This window comes from Didymella exigua (assembly GCF_010094145.1).
Source record: "Didymella exigua CBS 183.55 unplaced genomic scaffold M421scaffold_11, whole genome shotgun sequence".
Classification (NCBI taxonomy): Eukaryota; Fungi; Ascomycota; class Dothideomycetes; order Pleosporales; family Didymellaceae; genus Didymella; species Didymella exigua.
The window spans coordinates 353,388-367,545 of NW_022984785.1; the positions used below are offsets into that span (position 1 = coordinate 353,388).

Here is a 14,158-nt window from a genome sequence, read left to right on the forward strand (position 1 = left end):
TATCGGTGTAGTATTACTCCGCCAGAGAATCTCAAGTTGCCCAAGACCCATGAGACTTCTCAAGATACGGGCTGAGCGCGGTCATTCTATATACATCCGCCTTTACTACAAATTCCATCCACTACATTGGCCGTCAAACTGACGTCGGTCCTTCGAAAAGATACAATGAACTCCAACAAACGCCATCTATTGCACCAGGTCCCGGGATATCTCTCATAAGCTCGTGCAGGATGCAGATCCCCTGACAGGGTCTGAGACGGAATCCAACCGGGGCCGAATTTCCGTCTGGTTCCAACTCTTCAACATCATTATTAGAGCGGTGTAGAGCTCGATGGAGCGCCTGCCTCCTCCATCTAGCTGCTGAAAAGGATCGAAGGGGTATGCCAACAAACAAAAGCTAGTCCGGGTCTAATCGTTGCTGTACGCATAGCAAGGGGAAGGTATCAAGGTCGGCCAAGGGACCAGAAAAAAACAACACAAACATGGAGAATCTGAAACGATTCACCGACATGTGCGAAACAAAACTCCGGATTTAATGCGGTGTGCAGGGATCCAAGACGTGTTCGTAGTACTTGCAGATGAGATCTGCTGCGATTACAGGCTCATGGTTAGCCATTCCTGTCTTTTGTCAGTAGTCGCTCTGTCCTCTTCGTTATAAAGGACTTACCCATTCTGCAGGTCCAGACGATTGTAGCCCTTGACCCATGGCGCCCATAGGCAGAGCCCCTAGATTTTGACTTGGGAATGGACTCGGAGCTGCGATAGGAGCATCTTTCCTTCGGACGGGTATCTTTCCACTCGTGTCGCCGGCGTCGGCCATCTCCAACTCTTGCGTGCCACTCTTACTTTGTGCGCGTGCTCGTCTTGGTGTCATGCTTGGTCCACGTGGCTGGATGACGTTCATTGTGCTGTTGTTCTTGGTTGGGCCAGGTGCTATTGGTACAACACCAGCTGACTTGGAGTTGGAGGAAGCTGGAGCGAGATTGACGCTAGACGACACACCGCCACTAGATCCAGTTGATTTCGGCGATTCTGATTCGGCCGCCTTCGGTGTTGTTACTGGTGTCATCGCGATGGAATTCTTGCGGGAAGATTTCTTCGAAGCTCGTGTAGAAGACGGTCCGACAGGAGCATTGCCGCTACCGCGGTTGCGCTTCTTGATGACGTCCGTCTTTAGTGACAGCGGGCGAACAACACCGTGCAGCTTCAAGAACAGACCACACGCGTTGCAAAGCGGTGCACCCTCGGGGTTACGTCGCCAAAGAGGCGTTGTCTGCGTGAAGCAGTTGGTACAGGTTGTTGGTGCACCTCCCTCACCTGGCTTTGTGCCACCCGGGCTTTGAGGCCGAGACGGCGCAGCAGAGCTGAACCCTGACTGTAATCCCGTTTCTGGAGGTGAGTCGGGCGATGACTGGATTCGGCCGTGCATGGCTTGGTGCAATAATCCCGCAGTATTCGGCGTTGACGTGGTGCGGGGTATCTTCCCACGACGCGGATCGTTCCCACGATTGCGAATATCGCTCACGGAGGCAGCGGAGCCATGCGTCCGGCCCAGGCTGCTCGGACTCCAGTGATCTTGTGGTGAATGGACCTCAGTGGGTCCAATAGTCACTGTCTTGCGTGGAGGGCCTGCTGGGTATCGCGCCTGCATAGGGTTGAACTGGTTGGACAAGTTGGTCTCCCACTGGTAGTTTGTGTTGAAGTCGAGTGAACCATCGTCCATTGGTGAGAACTCCTGTGTAGGCATGTTGCGATCTGCGAATGCGCTGCCCTCGTCCTCCTCCGCATCTGAGTCCGCACCAAATGTGAACATATTCTCGTTCCGTGACATCTGCAACTCGTGCTGCTGACGAAGGGGCAGGTTGTTGTGAAGGACTTGTGATGGGTCGACATGGCCAGAGTGACCGAACGAGGTCGCCGAGAAGGGCAGAGAAGAGCTCGCGCTTGTGACCGGGCTGAAGACTGTATCTGGTCCCCCACCGTTGGGGTTGAAAACGAACTGCGGCTGCAGAGAGTTCGAGAGGGCTGAAGGACGATGTGACCCGTAAGACACACCGCTGCTATGCTGGCTCCGAATGTCCATACCATGACGGTCAAAGTACATCTGATTATCGTCATTCATGGGCTGAGGTGTCGAGACGGCCGAAGGGAAGGCTGAGCTCGGGGGCGAGTAGTAGTCGGTCGAGTTGAGGGAGGAGGCCATCGAGTTGGGGTTGAAGATGTTGGGGAAGGAGGTGCCGTGATTCATCATGGGTGAACCAACGGGAGAGAAGCCAAAGTTCTGCTGGAACGGCCCTGCTGAATTTATGACAGGATCCTCGTGCATCTGGAATGTGTCGATCGAAAAGGGCACCTGCGCCTGCGAGGCGGCGAAGGCGGGTGGCTGCATCGAGTGGTCGAGCGAGTAGTGGTTCAAGTCGGCCTCTGCCTGAGCGTCGGTGGGTATCATAATACTGTTGACGGGAGGGACCTGCGGCGAGGCTTCTGCTCGTCGCTTGGGTGGCTGATAAGGCCGTTAGCAGGACCGCGGAGGGGCAAGATGGGCATGGAGATAAGGCACTTACTCGGCGTTCGTCAATGCTGGTCTTGCGAACGTGCCGGGGAACGTAGCCGAATTCATCCTCTCTGTTGATCAGAGGAGGGACTGGTGGAGCAGAGGCGTGGGCGAGGGAGAGGTTGTGGTCGTTGAGCTGATTAGCCTTCCTTATCGGCACCCCCCCGGAGCCTGCATTAAACGGGCCATCCGCCGCATTAGACGGATCTGGCGACAATCCTGCAGGACTGCCGACGGATGAGGGAAATATGAAGTCGTCTAGATTCATTGTGTCGTGCGCAGGCTGTGGCTGTGGCTGGTGCTCCTGTTGTGGCTGTTGTTGCACCTGGGCCTGCTGATCGGCGGAGCGTCTCAGTTGCTGTGCAATTCCACTGGGAGCAGTCCGGGGCGGCGGCCTCGCGCTTACGGATGGCGGGGACATGAATTCATTGCTCTGGGAGTAGGAGCTTGGCCTGTAAACGAACGGTCAGATTAGCTGTCTCTGGGGCAAACGTGCGCCATTGCTGCGATGTACGAAGTACAAGGTTTAGAGATATGGCGTGTTTCGTACCCTCTATTGCGCTGCTCCTCTGCGCGACGCATGTTAAGAGCCATCATGCGCCAGGTCAAGTTGGACATGCGCTCTGCGTTGGGCAGCTGTGTTTTCGCGCGTGAGTAGAGCTTCCATATTTGCGTTCCCAAGGGATCGTTCTTCTGCAGCTCGCTGGGCGACTCTGGGCTCACTGCAGCGGCGTCGCTGCCAAAGGCCGGGAAGATGGGCTCGTCGAGCATGCCGCCTGGCGACATTGCAGAGCTGCTCTCGCGCAGCTCGTCGAAATCCATAGCTACGATGGTGCTGGAAAACAAAGACTCAGCGGCACAAAAGGGAACGTGCCTGCGAGCAGCGATGATGTAGTAGCTGGGTCGGTGCGTGCTCTGTTTGGACGGGCGCACCCCACGTAGCGGTATGTAGCCTGGTTTTGGCCTGGGCGTGGACCGCTCTCTGCAACTGTAGCCGCGCTGCTGCAACTTCAGGTGAGCTTCCAGAAGGGGAAGAGGACGACGAGGAGGGGGATGTGCGGGCGAGCGTGCAGGTGCAAGGCGTGCGTAATGCAGTTGTTTGCAGCGCCGGCCTGGAGCACGAGTTGCTTTTGTTCTGGTTCTGCTCCACGGGGAAGCCCTCGAGCACTACACTCGGACCAGCCAGTGAACGGCGCAATATTTCATGGGCAGCTTACCGCTGCTGCAGCGTGCGACGGAGAGCCGGTGGCGCTTGGCGGGTCGTCGCTGGGTGTGAAGACGGGCCTGGCGAGATGCGGTGGGTACCCAATGAAGGCCGGCGCACCCACGAAACCCCCACTTGACGCACCGCTTGCCAATGACAGCCCCGGTCGCGGCGGGACCTCAGGGAGACGCTTGAACGTGCAGCCGAGTGCGCCAGGTCGGACGGCCTCACCATGCTCGTCAGACGCGCGAGTCGCTGCCAAAAGCAATCCGCTGAGCGCACGATGCCGCTCACTCCGGCCTGCTACGGTAGAGCTGCTGGCGCTGCCGTCGTCGACGTCGTCGTGGCTGCCAGACGGTGCTGCGACCGCACGAGTGGTGGCCCGCAGGAATGCTTGAACGCCTGCCCCTTCATGTACGCTGAGAGAGCATCCCTGCCACGCGCAGACGAGTGCCGCACCGCGCAGCACGCAAATTATTTGGGACCCTAGAGTCTACAGATCGCTGGCGAGGCGTTCGTTCACATGTGGAAAGTTTCTCGGACGCATGCAGTTCAACACCAGGCAAAGTCGCACTGCATCAGAACATGCCTCGTGGACTTTGGCCCCAGCCAGCCCTGCAGTCCTGGAGAGCGCTGCGCAACGGCCGTGGCATCATCTGGCGGCGGCCCTCTTTTCTCCAATGCAGATCCATGGACGTCACTGCCCCTGCGGGCGGGCCATGCGACCTGCGCGAGGCCTTCCCACTTGGTCCTGTCGTCCTGCACGAAGATAGATCCACTGACTGCCAACAGTCGGCTCGAGCTTACGGTAAGTTACATTTACCGAGACACCCGCTCTGATTGGGCATCGGCGTGTACAATTGTTCGTTTCGCCATGTGTGAGCCTGCAACACAAGGCTACCTCCGCCGACCAATTCAACTACCGGCGACTGGTTGCGCGGCCGCAATCTGCCGACAATGGTCTTTTCACGAGTCGTAATGGAACACTCAGAGGGCCCCCTAGCAGGCCGCTACACCTGTCTGCAACGTGAACAAAGCCTTCGAAATCGCTGAGAAAGCAGCGTCAATGCCGGTTCCAGATCGTTCACTTCATTTACCCGAAGTATGCGTCACGGAATATTTGTTCCTTCCTACTTTACCCGATATTCCAACCACTCCAGGGCTTCAGGGTCCTTTGAGAGGCTCCACTGCTGCTTGCCAGCTCCACCACCGGATGCGCCCCATGGCGCGCAGCACGTTTCAAACACCGGCCACAGCACCTAGTCTATTCCGACAGCGCTTCTGGACATCCGATCCTTCTGGTAGCCTGAGGGTCTGACAGCTGGAGTCGGTCTTCTTCCACAGCAGGAGCATCTACTCGACGGGATCTGCTCCGGAGAAGGGCCTTTTCATGTCCGTACATGCAGCATGACGATTCACTGATTCTTCTAGAAAAGAGACCGCGTCGCCAGCTGCCTGCCTTCACAGCAATCCAACTGCCACCTCAAAACGGAAGACTCGCCCCTACCCGCACGGTTGTAGAGATGACGCGGAAGGTGGAGCAAATGTCAACAAAGAGTTGCAGGAAGGCAGGGAGTCTCAGCTTTGGATGCAACAGCAATCCACCCATGGCTGGAAGCTCGTTGTGGCCTCATTGTTGTTAGGTACCTCTGCTTCGAGGACAGTTCGGAGTCCTGAACCGCTGGTCTGGTTAGTGGGGCAAGTTCGATGCGATATGCTCCACCGCTATCGTGAAATATATCAAACACACACTCATTGAATTACGGCACCAATATCAAACTTGACCAGCACCACACAATACCTCACAATAATGTTGTACAACATGGCACAGAGAAGTACTCCAGGAGCAGCACGGACCTTAGCATTGTCGACCGACATTTTGGACTGAATGCACAAAAAGACCCTACTGCTCGCAGCGCTGAGTGGTGGACAATTGTCTCGATCCCCAATTTAACTCTGTGCAATGACGATCGTCCGGACTACTTCGAGTATCGATAACCCAGTCACAGGTTCACAGCACCTCGTAGACGCACTCAAGTCCTGGTGAGTAGGTATGCGACTCATCTACAATCCATCAACAGTAGCGTTCGACATCGCGCCCACGCTAGACCCTTGTCTGCCGCACATCTGCCGTGCGGCCGCTTTCACATGTCACGGAGTCTACCTCAGCAACAAAGTTCTTTCCTCCGATCTTCGATGAATATTCAAAACTTAATGTTGCTTCACGACCACACAGTTCAAGAACATATGTGCGGTCTCAGATATCGACACAGGTAGCAGGGCTCGGTGGAGATTGAGAGCAGCGCGACCCCCACAACGCTTGCTGTCTTGGGAACCGGTGGTCAGGGTGCTTCCCTGGCGTTGTAGGCCTGTCAAGCCACTGGCATCTGACTTGCATGGCTGCGCAGGGATTCAAAGCCCAGATCGACCGACACAGACAGCTAATTTTAAGCCTAGCTTAACAATTTCCAGACAACACCGAAATGTAGGCAATGCGTAGGTATGCTTCTTGTCAGTGCTTGCAGATTTCGCAGATTTCACCTTCGAGACGATGCAGCATTCAGACCTGTGCATCCGAGCTCGCGGTCGAGCATCTCCCAGGAAATGCAAGCCGACCAAAGGCAAGTCCGGAATAATGCATCCTGGACGCTAGAGCGAATCCCTCGCAGCTTACCGCCGAGACCGCTGTTAATACTCCGGTGCATACTCCCCTGGCAGTCAGCTGTAGCGCACGCGGGATACGGTGGGGGTAAGATACAAAGGTACGTGATACAATTTGAAGTCGCACGCGGATTGTTGGAAGAACGACCTGGTTCTGCATGCACCCGTACGATCAACGTGTGGGCGAGAAGTGGAGGAGACACGAGCGAAGACGGGCCAATCGCTGACAGCGGGACCAAGAGGGTCTGCTCGTGTGACTTCCTCCTGGGCTGACGCGGAGACTCGTGTGCGGATTCCAGTTTGGATTTGAGACCGCGCAGTTGGCCAGCCTCATTTCAGCGACGCACTCTTTGGGTTGTTGGACCGGACGATGGTGCGACGCTATTCTGGAGTACGAGTCGGCACATCCCGTGTTGAGATGCGAGGCTCCATTGTTGTGCGCGCACTGCCTCAACGCCCAAAACCAATCTCGGCGATAAATCGAGAAGGCTGGAAGGGTATCAACGACTCAGCGCATGCAGCGTGTGGTCGAGGGAAAAGACCCAGTATTCATACCACAGGAATCCTTCGAAACCGGCACTTATGAACATTGTTCATGATCTCTAAGTTGGACCTAAGGAAGGGTGGAAGGCCAGGGCCAACCTGAGGGTACTGCCTTGGCGTCACGGCGGACTCAGTAATCGACGGCGGGGCGGAGGGGCGAGCGATCTTCATCTTGTCGTGTGTACGGTTTGACCCCAGATGGGATTTCCTACAGAGCACGCCTTTGCTTTATACACCATTCGCCTAGAATGAGACCATTATCTGCTATCATTGCGCCATGATAGCGACACGGCTTAGCGGACCTCACAGTGCTCACGTCCCCTTACAGAGTCAAAAGGCGCACACCAATTACAGCAGTTTGTGTTACTATCTGCGAGCGTTTGGACCATTCTTTTGCGGTGGCCTTCCTATCGCGGAGTAAGTGAAACCTATCTTATCTTGGTAGGTGCGCGAGCGCGAGCGCGACGCGCAGCAACTGGATAACATGGAGAAGGCTCGCCAATGAGATGCAATCTGGGGTAAGACGGCTCTCGATAAGAATATGGCGGACACTGCTTCTGCAACGCTGGATTGCTGCGCTAAATTGCGAGCACTGTATCATACTGACTGCACGGAGCGTTCAACATTGCTCAGATGGCCGACGGCGAGTACTGAGAGGCTTCATTCGAGGTCGATCAGGGCAGGGTAGTGCTGATCAGGGCTCTTCCCCCACTGGGGACTCAACAAAGCTAGGCACGTGCAGGCGCAGTTCGTGCAAACAGCACTTCCATCCCTTCCACTGCGACGCCTGATGAGTACCATTGCCAGGACAACACTCGTATCTCTGCGCCAAATCCCTGGTCCTCATGTTCGCCTTGGCTCCACGCTCAATCGTCCACAACCAGTGTCCACCCCAATATGTCGAGACCTTTGGTATCTCAACCCGCGGTCTTCGCTATCTCATTCCTGCATGGGATGGGGCCACGGCATCTTAGTTACGGTATCTCGGGCGTCTTGAGTTGGTGCGTGGGACGGTCGTTTGTCTCGACTGTATTCTTGCAACAAGCTCGTCGCCTTTCATTTCTCTTGCTCGGAAGCGCCTTGTTTACTGTCGCCGCCCTTGACAGTCTCCTCGCCCAGTACTTTGCTTGCTGCCATGAACCTAAGCAACGAATATTAGCTTCGTTAATGAACAATCATCACTGCAGTGCTCACATTGCACCCGAGTATCCTCCCAGAGCGCGCATATCTTGCGCTTGACCTGCGGTCATCCGCATCAAGCTCTCGAGGTCCGCCATATTCGCGGTTAATTGCGCAAGCTGGGCCTGGAGGTGCGATAGCTGGCGGGGCTTCTGCGAGGGCACGCTGCTGATGCGTGAAGTGCTGGGTCTTGAGTTGTGCGACATTTTAGAATGTACAGGGTCGACTGAAGAAAACGTCGTGTATCTGAGTCTGCAGAACGTATGTATGCTGTGGCGGAGGTTCGGTTCGTTGTTTGTTGTCACCTTGAAAGAGCGGGGAACTTGTCGAAGACTCCCGCGGCGAATCGGCCTTGGCAAACGCCAGAGCTCCTGCGCTTTTTCAATCGTACAGCACGTCGACCTATGCCACACTTATCGCTCGCGCTAATCGTTCTGAATACATACCATGGCCGTACCGCAGACTTCGCAGACTGTCCGCAGATGGATCATGACTGCTGCTGTTGCTGGCATTACCGCCACTGGAACGATATATGGTGCTGGGCTCAAGACTGATCGCGAGGTCAGACAGGTATGTGTCCATTCTGTCATTCTGCACTCCCTTTCCAGTAGTTTTCAATGGATCTTTTCATGTTGCGATCCTTAACATTACGCAACGTTGACATGTCACTAACATATCAACAGGAGCGCAAACGCTACGAACAAGCCTCACCCGAAGAGCTCATCAGCCAACTCCAAATCGCGCGCGAGGGCCTCGAGGTGAAGAAGAGAGAGATGGAGAGGAAGATTGCCGGGTTCCACGAGAAGAAGAGGCTGAAGGAGATCGAGGCGCAGAAGGTGAAGGACCAACAGCAGCAGCCGAGATGAAGGGAAGACAATGCCACAACGCATCATGGGTTGAAGATATTGGCCTCGTCGTCTGACGAGACCTCTAAGGCACGGATGAGAACCCACAGTTGGCTTCCTGTCAAGACGACGATTGCAGAATCCGGACTTCGACATCATTGAAGACTTCACTTGAGTCGGCGGCTGGATTACAGTGTGAGCAAGGTCTCGGGATATCTTCTGTGATACTGTCGTCGGGGCGAGGCAATCCTTCCAGTTCAACGGAGGACGCGGTGGCGCCAGCACGAGTCAAGAAATGACACAGCCGAAATGCTCGCACGAACCAGGGGATTCAACGTCTCGTGAAGGAATACCTTATCACGGCCTCGCTTCGTCTTGTCGAAAGATTTCTAGTCTCGACGTGGCTTGTTCCAAGGACCGTAGGTCCATAGGGTGGACTCGTGTACGCAGTGCATCGATGGATTGCAATGTTAGCCCATTTGCTCAATGTTGTGGCACTACGATCTGAGTGCATCATTGAGACTATCAAATATGCGAAGGCACAGGCTTGGTATTGAGCACCCATTCGGGCCGGCGACTGGACTTCGATGTAAGCGACGCCGCTGAAACCATCTCTGCGGGACTTTGACGAGGGCGAGAGCACCCTTCGGACCTGATGGAGGAAGCGGCCACGCCAACGGAAGCGAAAGGTACGGACGCGCCGCACGATCCGCACTGTCTGTGGTGATCCCGTCTTGGACAGGACCATCTTGCCGGCTCTCGCGTCGAAGCACCAAACTCGATTTGAATTTCCTGAAGACCCCAATCCCATTTCGTCGGACGTGTCAGACAGTCTCGATCGTTTGCAACGTCTGTGTCGCGACTCGAGGGTACAGCCGTACAGCCTGCGCATGCAAGCAATTTTGAGCACTGCTTCTGTACTCCGAGGAGCAGTTCAACCGTAGCGAATCGGCAGGGCATGGAGCTGCGGGATATCCCCTATTCGCGCGTCGCGACACAGCCGGCCCTTTATACTCTCGATCACGAAATACCCGAACCGAACGCGTGGACGTTATCGCCCTTATCTTTGATCCACGCAACGCACCATCATCGACGTATTGAGTTCTGGGTGATATTTTGTTTACTCAACTTGGCCCGCTGGAAACCGCGTGATCTCCGGCTAGGTTCGCATGGCGCTTAAATACATAAGCATCAATGGGGCAAGGGTGAATGTGGTGGTGACTGCTCTTGAGGTGCGAAGATTGGTTGGACACCAGGTCTAGGGTTGCGCCAGCGATGTGGGAGTGCGGACATACCCTTGATCGCATGCTCATGTGACGAAGAATCGCTTCTAAGACCTGGACCTGACGGACATGGGAGGTGTTCGATGATTACCCGTGGGCTGTTTGCAGCTCTTGCTTGATTCACTCCTTGGCGGTCTGAAATCTGGAGGCTATAGTAGTTCACAAGCCGCCTAAGTTAGTGCATCGGAGTCGTTATGTCCTGGTCATTAGGCGCGTCACAGCTCAAGATAGGCCCTCGAGCGTGGCAAGGTTAGCAGTGAGCTGGAAGCTATCCATTGCATTCTCCGCCTACCCTTGTTCGTAGATGTCAAGGTCAACAAACGACGATGTAGGTGTCTATGATATGCATCACCAGGATTTCGTATGCACAGTTTCCTGGCTGCGGAAGCTCATTAAGGTTATGATGCTAGGAATATCGATCAGTATACCAGTGGGGTGCCTGGAATGAGCCCATGGAAACGATGTTTTGTGTTCTTTGTGGAGAAAAACTGTCGCCGGACAATTCCCTGGCCATATTGGCCAGCACTTGCAGGAGTAGCAGCTAATTCCAATGCAGGTTCAAGAACTCCGTATATTGCAGCGCCTGCAGCACAGTAATATCATCATCAGAGTCCGCAACACAACATCAGTATCCCGAGGTTGTTCGTAGCCATCAGAGGTATCATTGTCTTGCGAGAGGCTCTCGGATCGTGATTGAACACCTGACCCCAGCCTTGCAAAGAAGAGAGCAAGCGAAGTTTATCGAAAATGATGAGCAGTCTACAACGGATGCTCATCGTATCCTTCCCAAAGTCCTGTCTAGTATCAAGGAACTCACAATCAAACACTGACTACCTTCCGTTTTTCCATAATTATAGGTAACCATCCCTTCTTGAATCTCCCACCCCATGCACCACCTCTCGCCATCCGCGACGACCCCTGCTCTCTAAGCCATTGTCTGTAGCTAGTACTGCCGCTCATCTGTCACCTTTACCGGCGCCGTACACGCACTTCACGTGCTTGATCTGCAGCCAGGTGGTGTGTAAACTGCATTCCACTTCCATTTGTATATATGCTGACAACACTGTACAGACGAGCCAATTCTGGAGTAATGGCAAGCTCTGTAGCTGCAGCTTCCTGGTCTTTTGCAGATGCGTAAATCATACAATCACCCACACGACGTGCTTGCCCACGCGCTTGGGTAACTGGGCAACATCCTGAGGTGCGACCGACGTGGCTTCCAATTGCCGCGCCTATCAAACCTCACCGAATCTTGCATGCGAAATCGCCAGGAGGAGCGATGGTCATAGACATGGACCAGTCTCAACAACAGCAACGAGAACACTGGTGATGACGGCGATACATCCGAGACGACACAGCCGCGGCCATCTCTCACTACAGAGCAGATAATGCGGTGCACGACGTACATGTATGCTGTACCAACAGTACTCCAGGACGGAAGTGTATACATTGCGCCTCCATCTACGGATTTCTTCGTGCCATTGCGTGCGTTCTAGAAAGGACAGGGAGTCGACGGAAGCCCAGATTTCAATCGATATCACCTATGTAGGTCCCAAGGCCAATGTCACTTGCCACAGTGAGTGACGGCTGCATCCCATTTCTCAGTCCTTTCTAATATTGAAATGCAGGAATCGCATTCAGTGCTGCCAGACTCTGGGCGTCAGGGACTCCGCTCGCAGATGTTCTCGACCTCATGGTCAAGTGCGTGGGAGAATGTATTGTAGTCGTCAGAGGAACTATGCTGTTGTAAGAGTCTCACAGACTGTGATTGAACGCCCCCATTATCATGAAGATTCACTCATGCAGACGCACTTTCAAGAAGACTTTGTCAGCAATACGTTCGGAATTTGTGGAAGTTGTTACCACGGGGACCCGACAAGTCTCGACATAAAGTGAACTAAATAGACCGTTTGTAAATACCGCAACGTAACATCGCCTTCGCTATGTCCGGTCAATCACCTTATTTTTCAATCACCTACACCCTCTTGAACACTAAGGTCTTTGTCGGATTCGGGCTGATCGACCTCCCTACCTCAATCTGCGCGTATCTCTCTGTCATGCCCTCGGGCATCTTGATATCATAATCCAGAATCATCTTTGCAACGATCATCTTAATCTCGTTGGCGGCAAAGAACCTCCCGGGGCATGCATGGCGTCCGTACCCGAAAGCAAGATTCTGTTCGTTCGTCGTGACGAACTGATTACGTGCGTGATCAGCCGTGCTGCCACCGCGACGCAGCTCGTAGTGCCGAAATCCGTCGAAAGTCGCGCTGTTGGGATAGTAGGCACTGTCGTTGTAAATGGCTTGCGAGGGGACTTCGATTATGACGCCTGGTGGGATGTACTGGCCATTGGACAGGGTTATGCCTTTCAAAACGCGGCGGGTGAACGATGCTGGTCTTATCAGTGTGTGGGAAAGTGAGGTAGGAGTGTGGGAGCTTACTCATGGCAGGTGGGTAGACACGTTTGACTTCTTTCATGTAGCTATCGAGCTTCTCCATTTGCTGTAAGGCTTTCGTGGTGATGTTGCCATCGTGCTCGGCGATGACGCTGCGAATCTCTTCCCGTAGAGGCTTAATGTAGTCAGGTGTTGAAGCTAGCGTGTACAGGATGTTCGTGGTCGTGAGCGAGGTCGTATGAATTGCAGCAAATATCAAGCCAAGCTGGCAGGATGCGAGATCTTGCACAGTCATGTTGTCTCCAGCTCCACGATCCATCATCCATTGTGTCATGTCGTCCGGCTTGACCCAGTTTGGGTCCTTTGCAGCCTCCTGTCTTTGTCTGACCATGGGCTGAAGCATATCCGCAGCTGCCTTCTCTCTTTGACGGAGACGACGGAGTTCTGGACATCGTGGGGCTGTGAAGGGGCGGAACAAAGGTCGCAACTTCTTGATTGCAGTGACTGTGTCGATCATATCCAGTGTGTAATTGGTCGCGAAACCCAGATATTCAGGATCCTCGCACAGTTCTGGGCCAACAAAAATGCGACCTGAGACTTGGGCGATGATGTCGACCAAAACTTTGTAGATAGTGACCTCGGTCCAGTCATCGCAAGCAGGAAGGTACTTTGGGACGCATTTGTCAATCTCTTCTCTCACAAACTGGTTCATACGGCCTACTGCTGTCAGTGGCTAAGCCGCACAAGTGATAAAGATGCACATACTGAGAGCAGGAGTGAGATCTGACCTCACAGACTGTATCACAAGATGTGACTCCGTTTCCATCTTGGTATATTTTGTCTCCATGAGCTGTTCACAGTCAGATTTTGGCTCGGCTATTCACAGTTCCACACTGACCTTGTCTATGGCCTTGGGAAAGCTCAAGACATCATCACCAAGCCTCCGTAGTTCTGGCAGCATACTGACTGGTACGACAACGGTGTCTTCTCCATCAGATGATGCGATGCGATATATGGAATCTTTAAACTATTGATCGATCAGTCATCAGTCATATGAAGCAGTAATACGTGCTCACTTTCGCATATCCGCTGAGATATATCAACTTCGCAGAATTCAGGTAGGTCTGGCGCTGCTTCTCTCCAGTCGCTGGTCCGCCGAAGACAGGCAGCTTTGCAAGCTGCGACCTGTAGTGAAGCCTCGGTAATAAGGCGCATGCTGCGAAGATCAAGGCAGCAATCACTGCAGTCTGCAAAGTGTGCGCCAGTCCTGTGTACTGGATATCCATGTTTGTTGACGGATTGTAGTGGCAGGTGTAGAGGAATGGTCGTTATATTTAACCTCGACATCGTCCGATTCTCCGGCCACTACGGAAAATCGAGGGCCCTCATCGCTCTCCATCAAAAGGGCTTCATGATCTGCGTGAAACACTGAACACGGTCAATACGGTCTTGGTAAATAAGCGATGCGCTCGAAGCGAAGGACTTTAACTC

General features: G+C 54.0%; 4 protein-coding genes across 4 annotated transcripts; 1 reads left to right on the forward strand and 3 right to left on the reverse strand.

The window, feature by feature from the left end:
- Positions 1-594: 594 nt before the first annotated feature.
- M421DRAFT_60771 (nitrogen regulatory protein area) lies at positions 595-3,340 on the reverse strand (the record flags this gene model as incomplete). Its single annotated transcript, XM_033595817.1, has 4 exons — positions 595-618; positions 668-2,503; positions 2,565-2,949; positions 3,105-3,340. 4 exons carry the CDS (start codon positions 3,338-3,340, stop codon positions 595-597), a joined length of 2,481 nt encoding a protein of 826 aa, XP_033449530.1.
- A 4,678-nt stretch (positions 3,341-8,018) lies between these two features.
- Positions 8,019-8,347, reverse strand: M421DRAFT_100411 (uncharacterized protein; the record flags this gene model as incomplete). The annotated part of the gene is made up of 2 exons (XM_033586512.1): positions 8,019-8,103; positions 8,157-8,347. The coding sequence occupies 2 exons, from the start codon at positions 8,345-8,347 to the stop codon at positions 8,019-8,021; spliced, it is 276 nt and encodes a 91-aa protein (XP_033449531.1).
- Positions 8,348-8,588: 241 nt separating this feature from the next.
- M421DRAFT_91772 (uncharacterized protein) lies at positions 8,589-9,007 on the forward strand (the record flags this gene model as incomplete). The annotated part of the gene is made up of 2 exons (XM_033597976.1): positions 8,589-8,711; positions 8,825-9,007. 2 exons carry the CDS (start codon positions 8,589-8,591, stop codon positions 9,005-9,007), a joined length of 306 nt encoding a protein of 101 aa, XP_033449532.1.
- A 3,237-nt stretch (positions 9,008-12,244) lies between these two features.
- On the reverse strand, positions 12,245-13,953 carry M421DRAFT_91773 (ent-kaurene oxidase; the record flags this gene model as incomplete). Its single annotated transcript, XM_033597977.1, has 5 exons — positions 12,245-12,663; positions 12,713-13,384; positions 13,433-13,517; positions 13,566-13,694; positions 13,744-13,953. The coding sequence occupies 5 exons, from the start codon at positions 13,951-13,953 to the stop codon at positions 12,245-12,247; spliced, it is 1,515 nt and encodes a 504-aa protein (XP_033449533.1).
- Between the last annotated feature and the right edge of the window lie 205 nt (positions 13,954-14,158).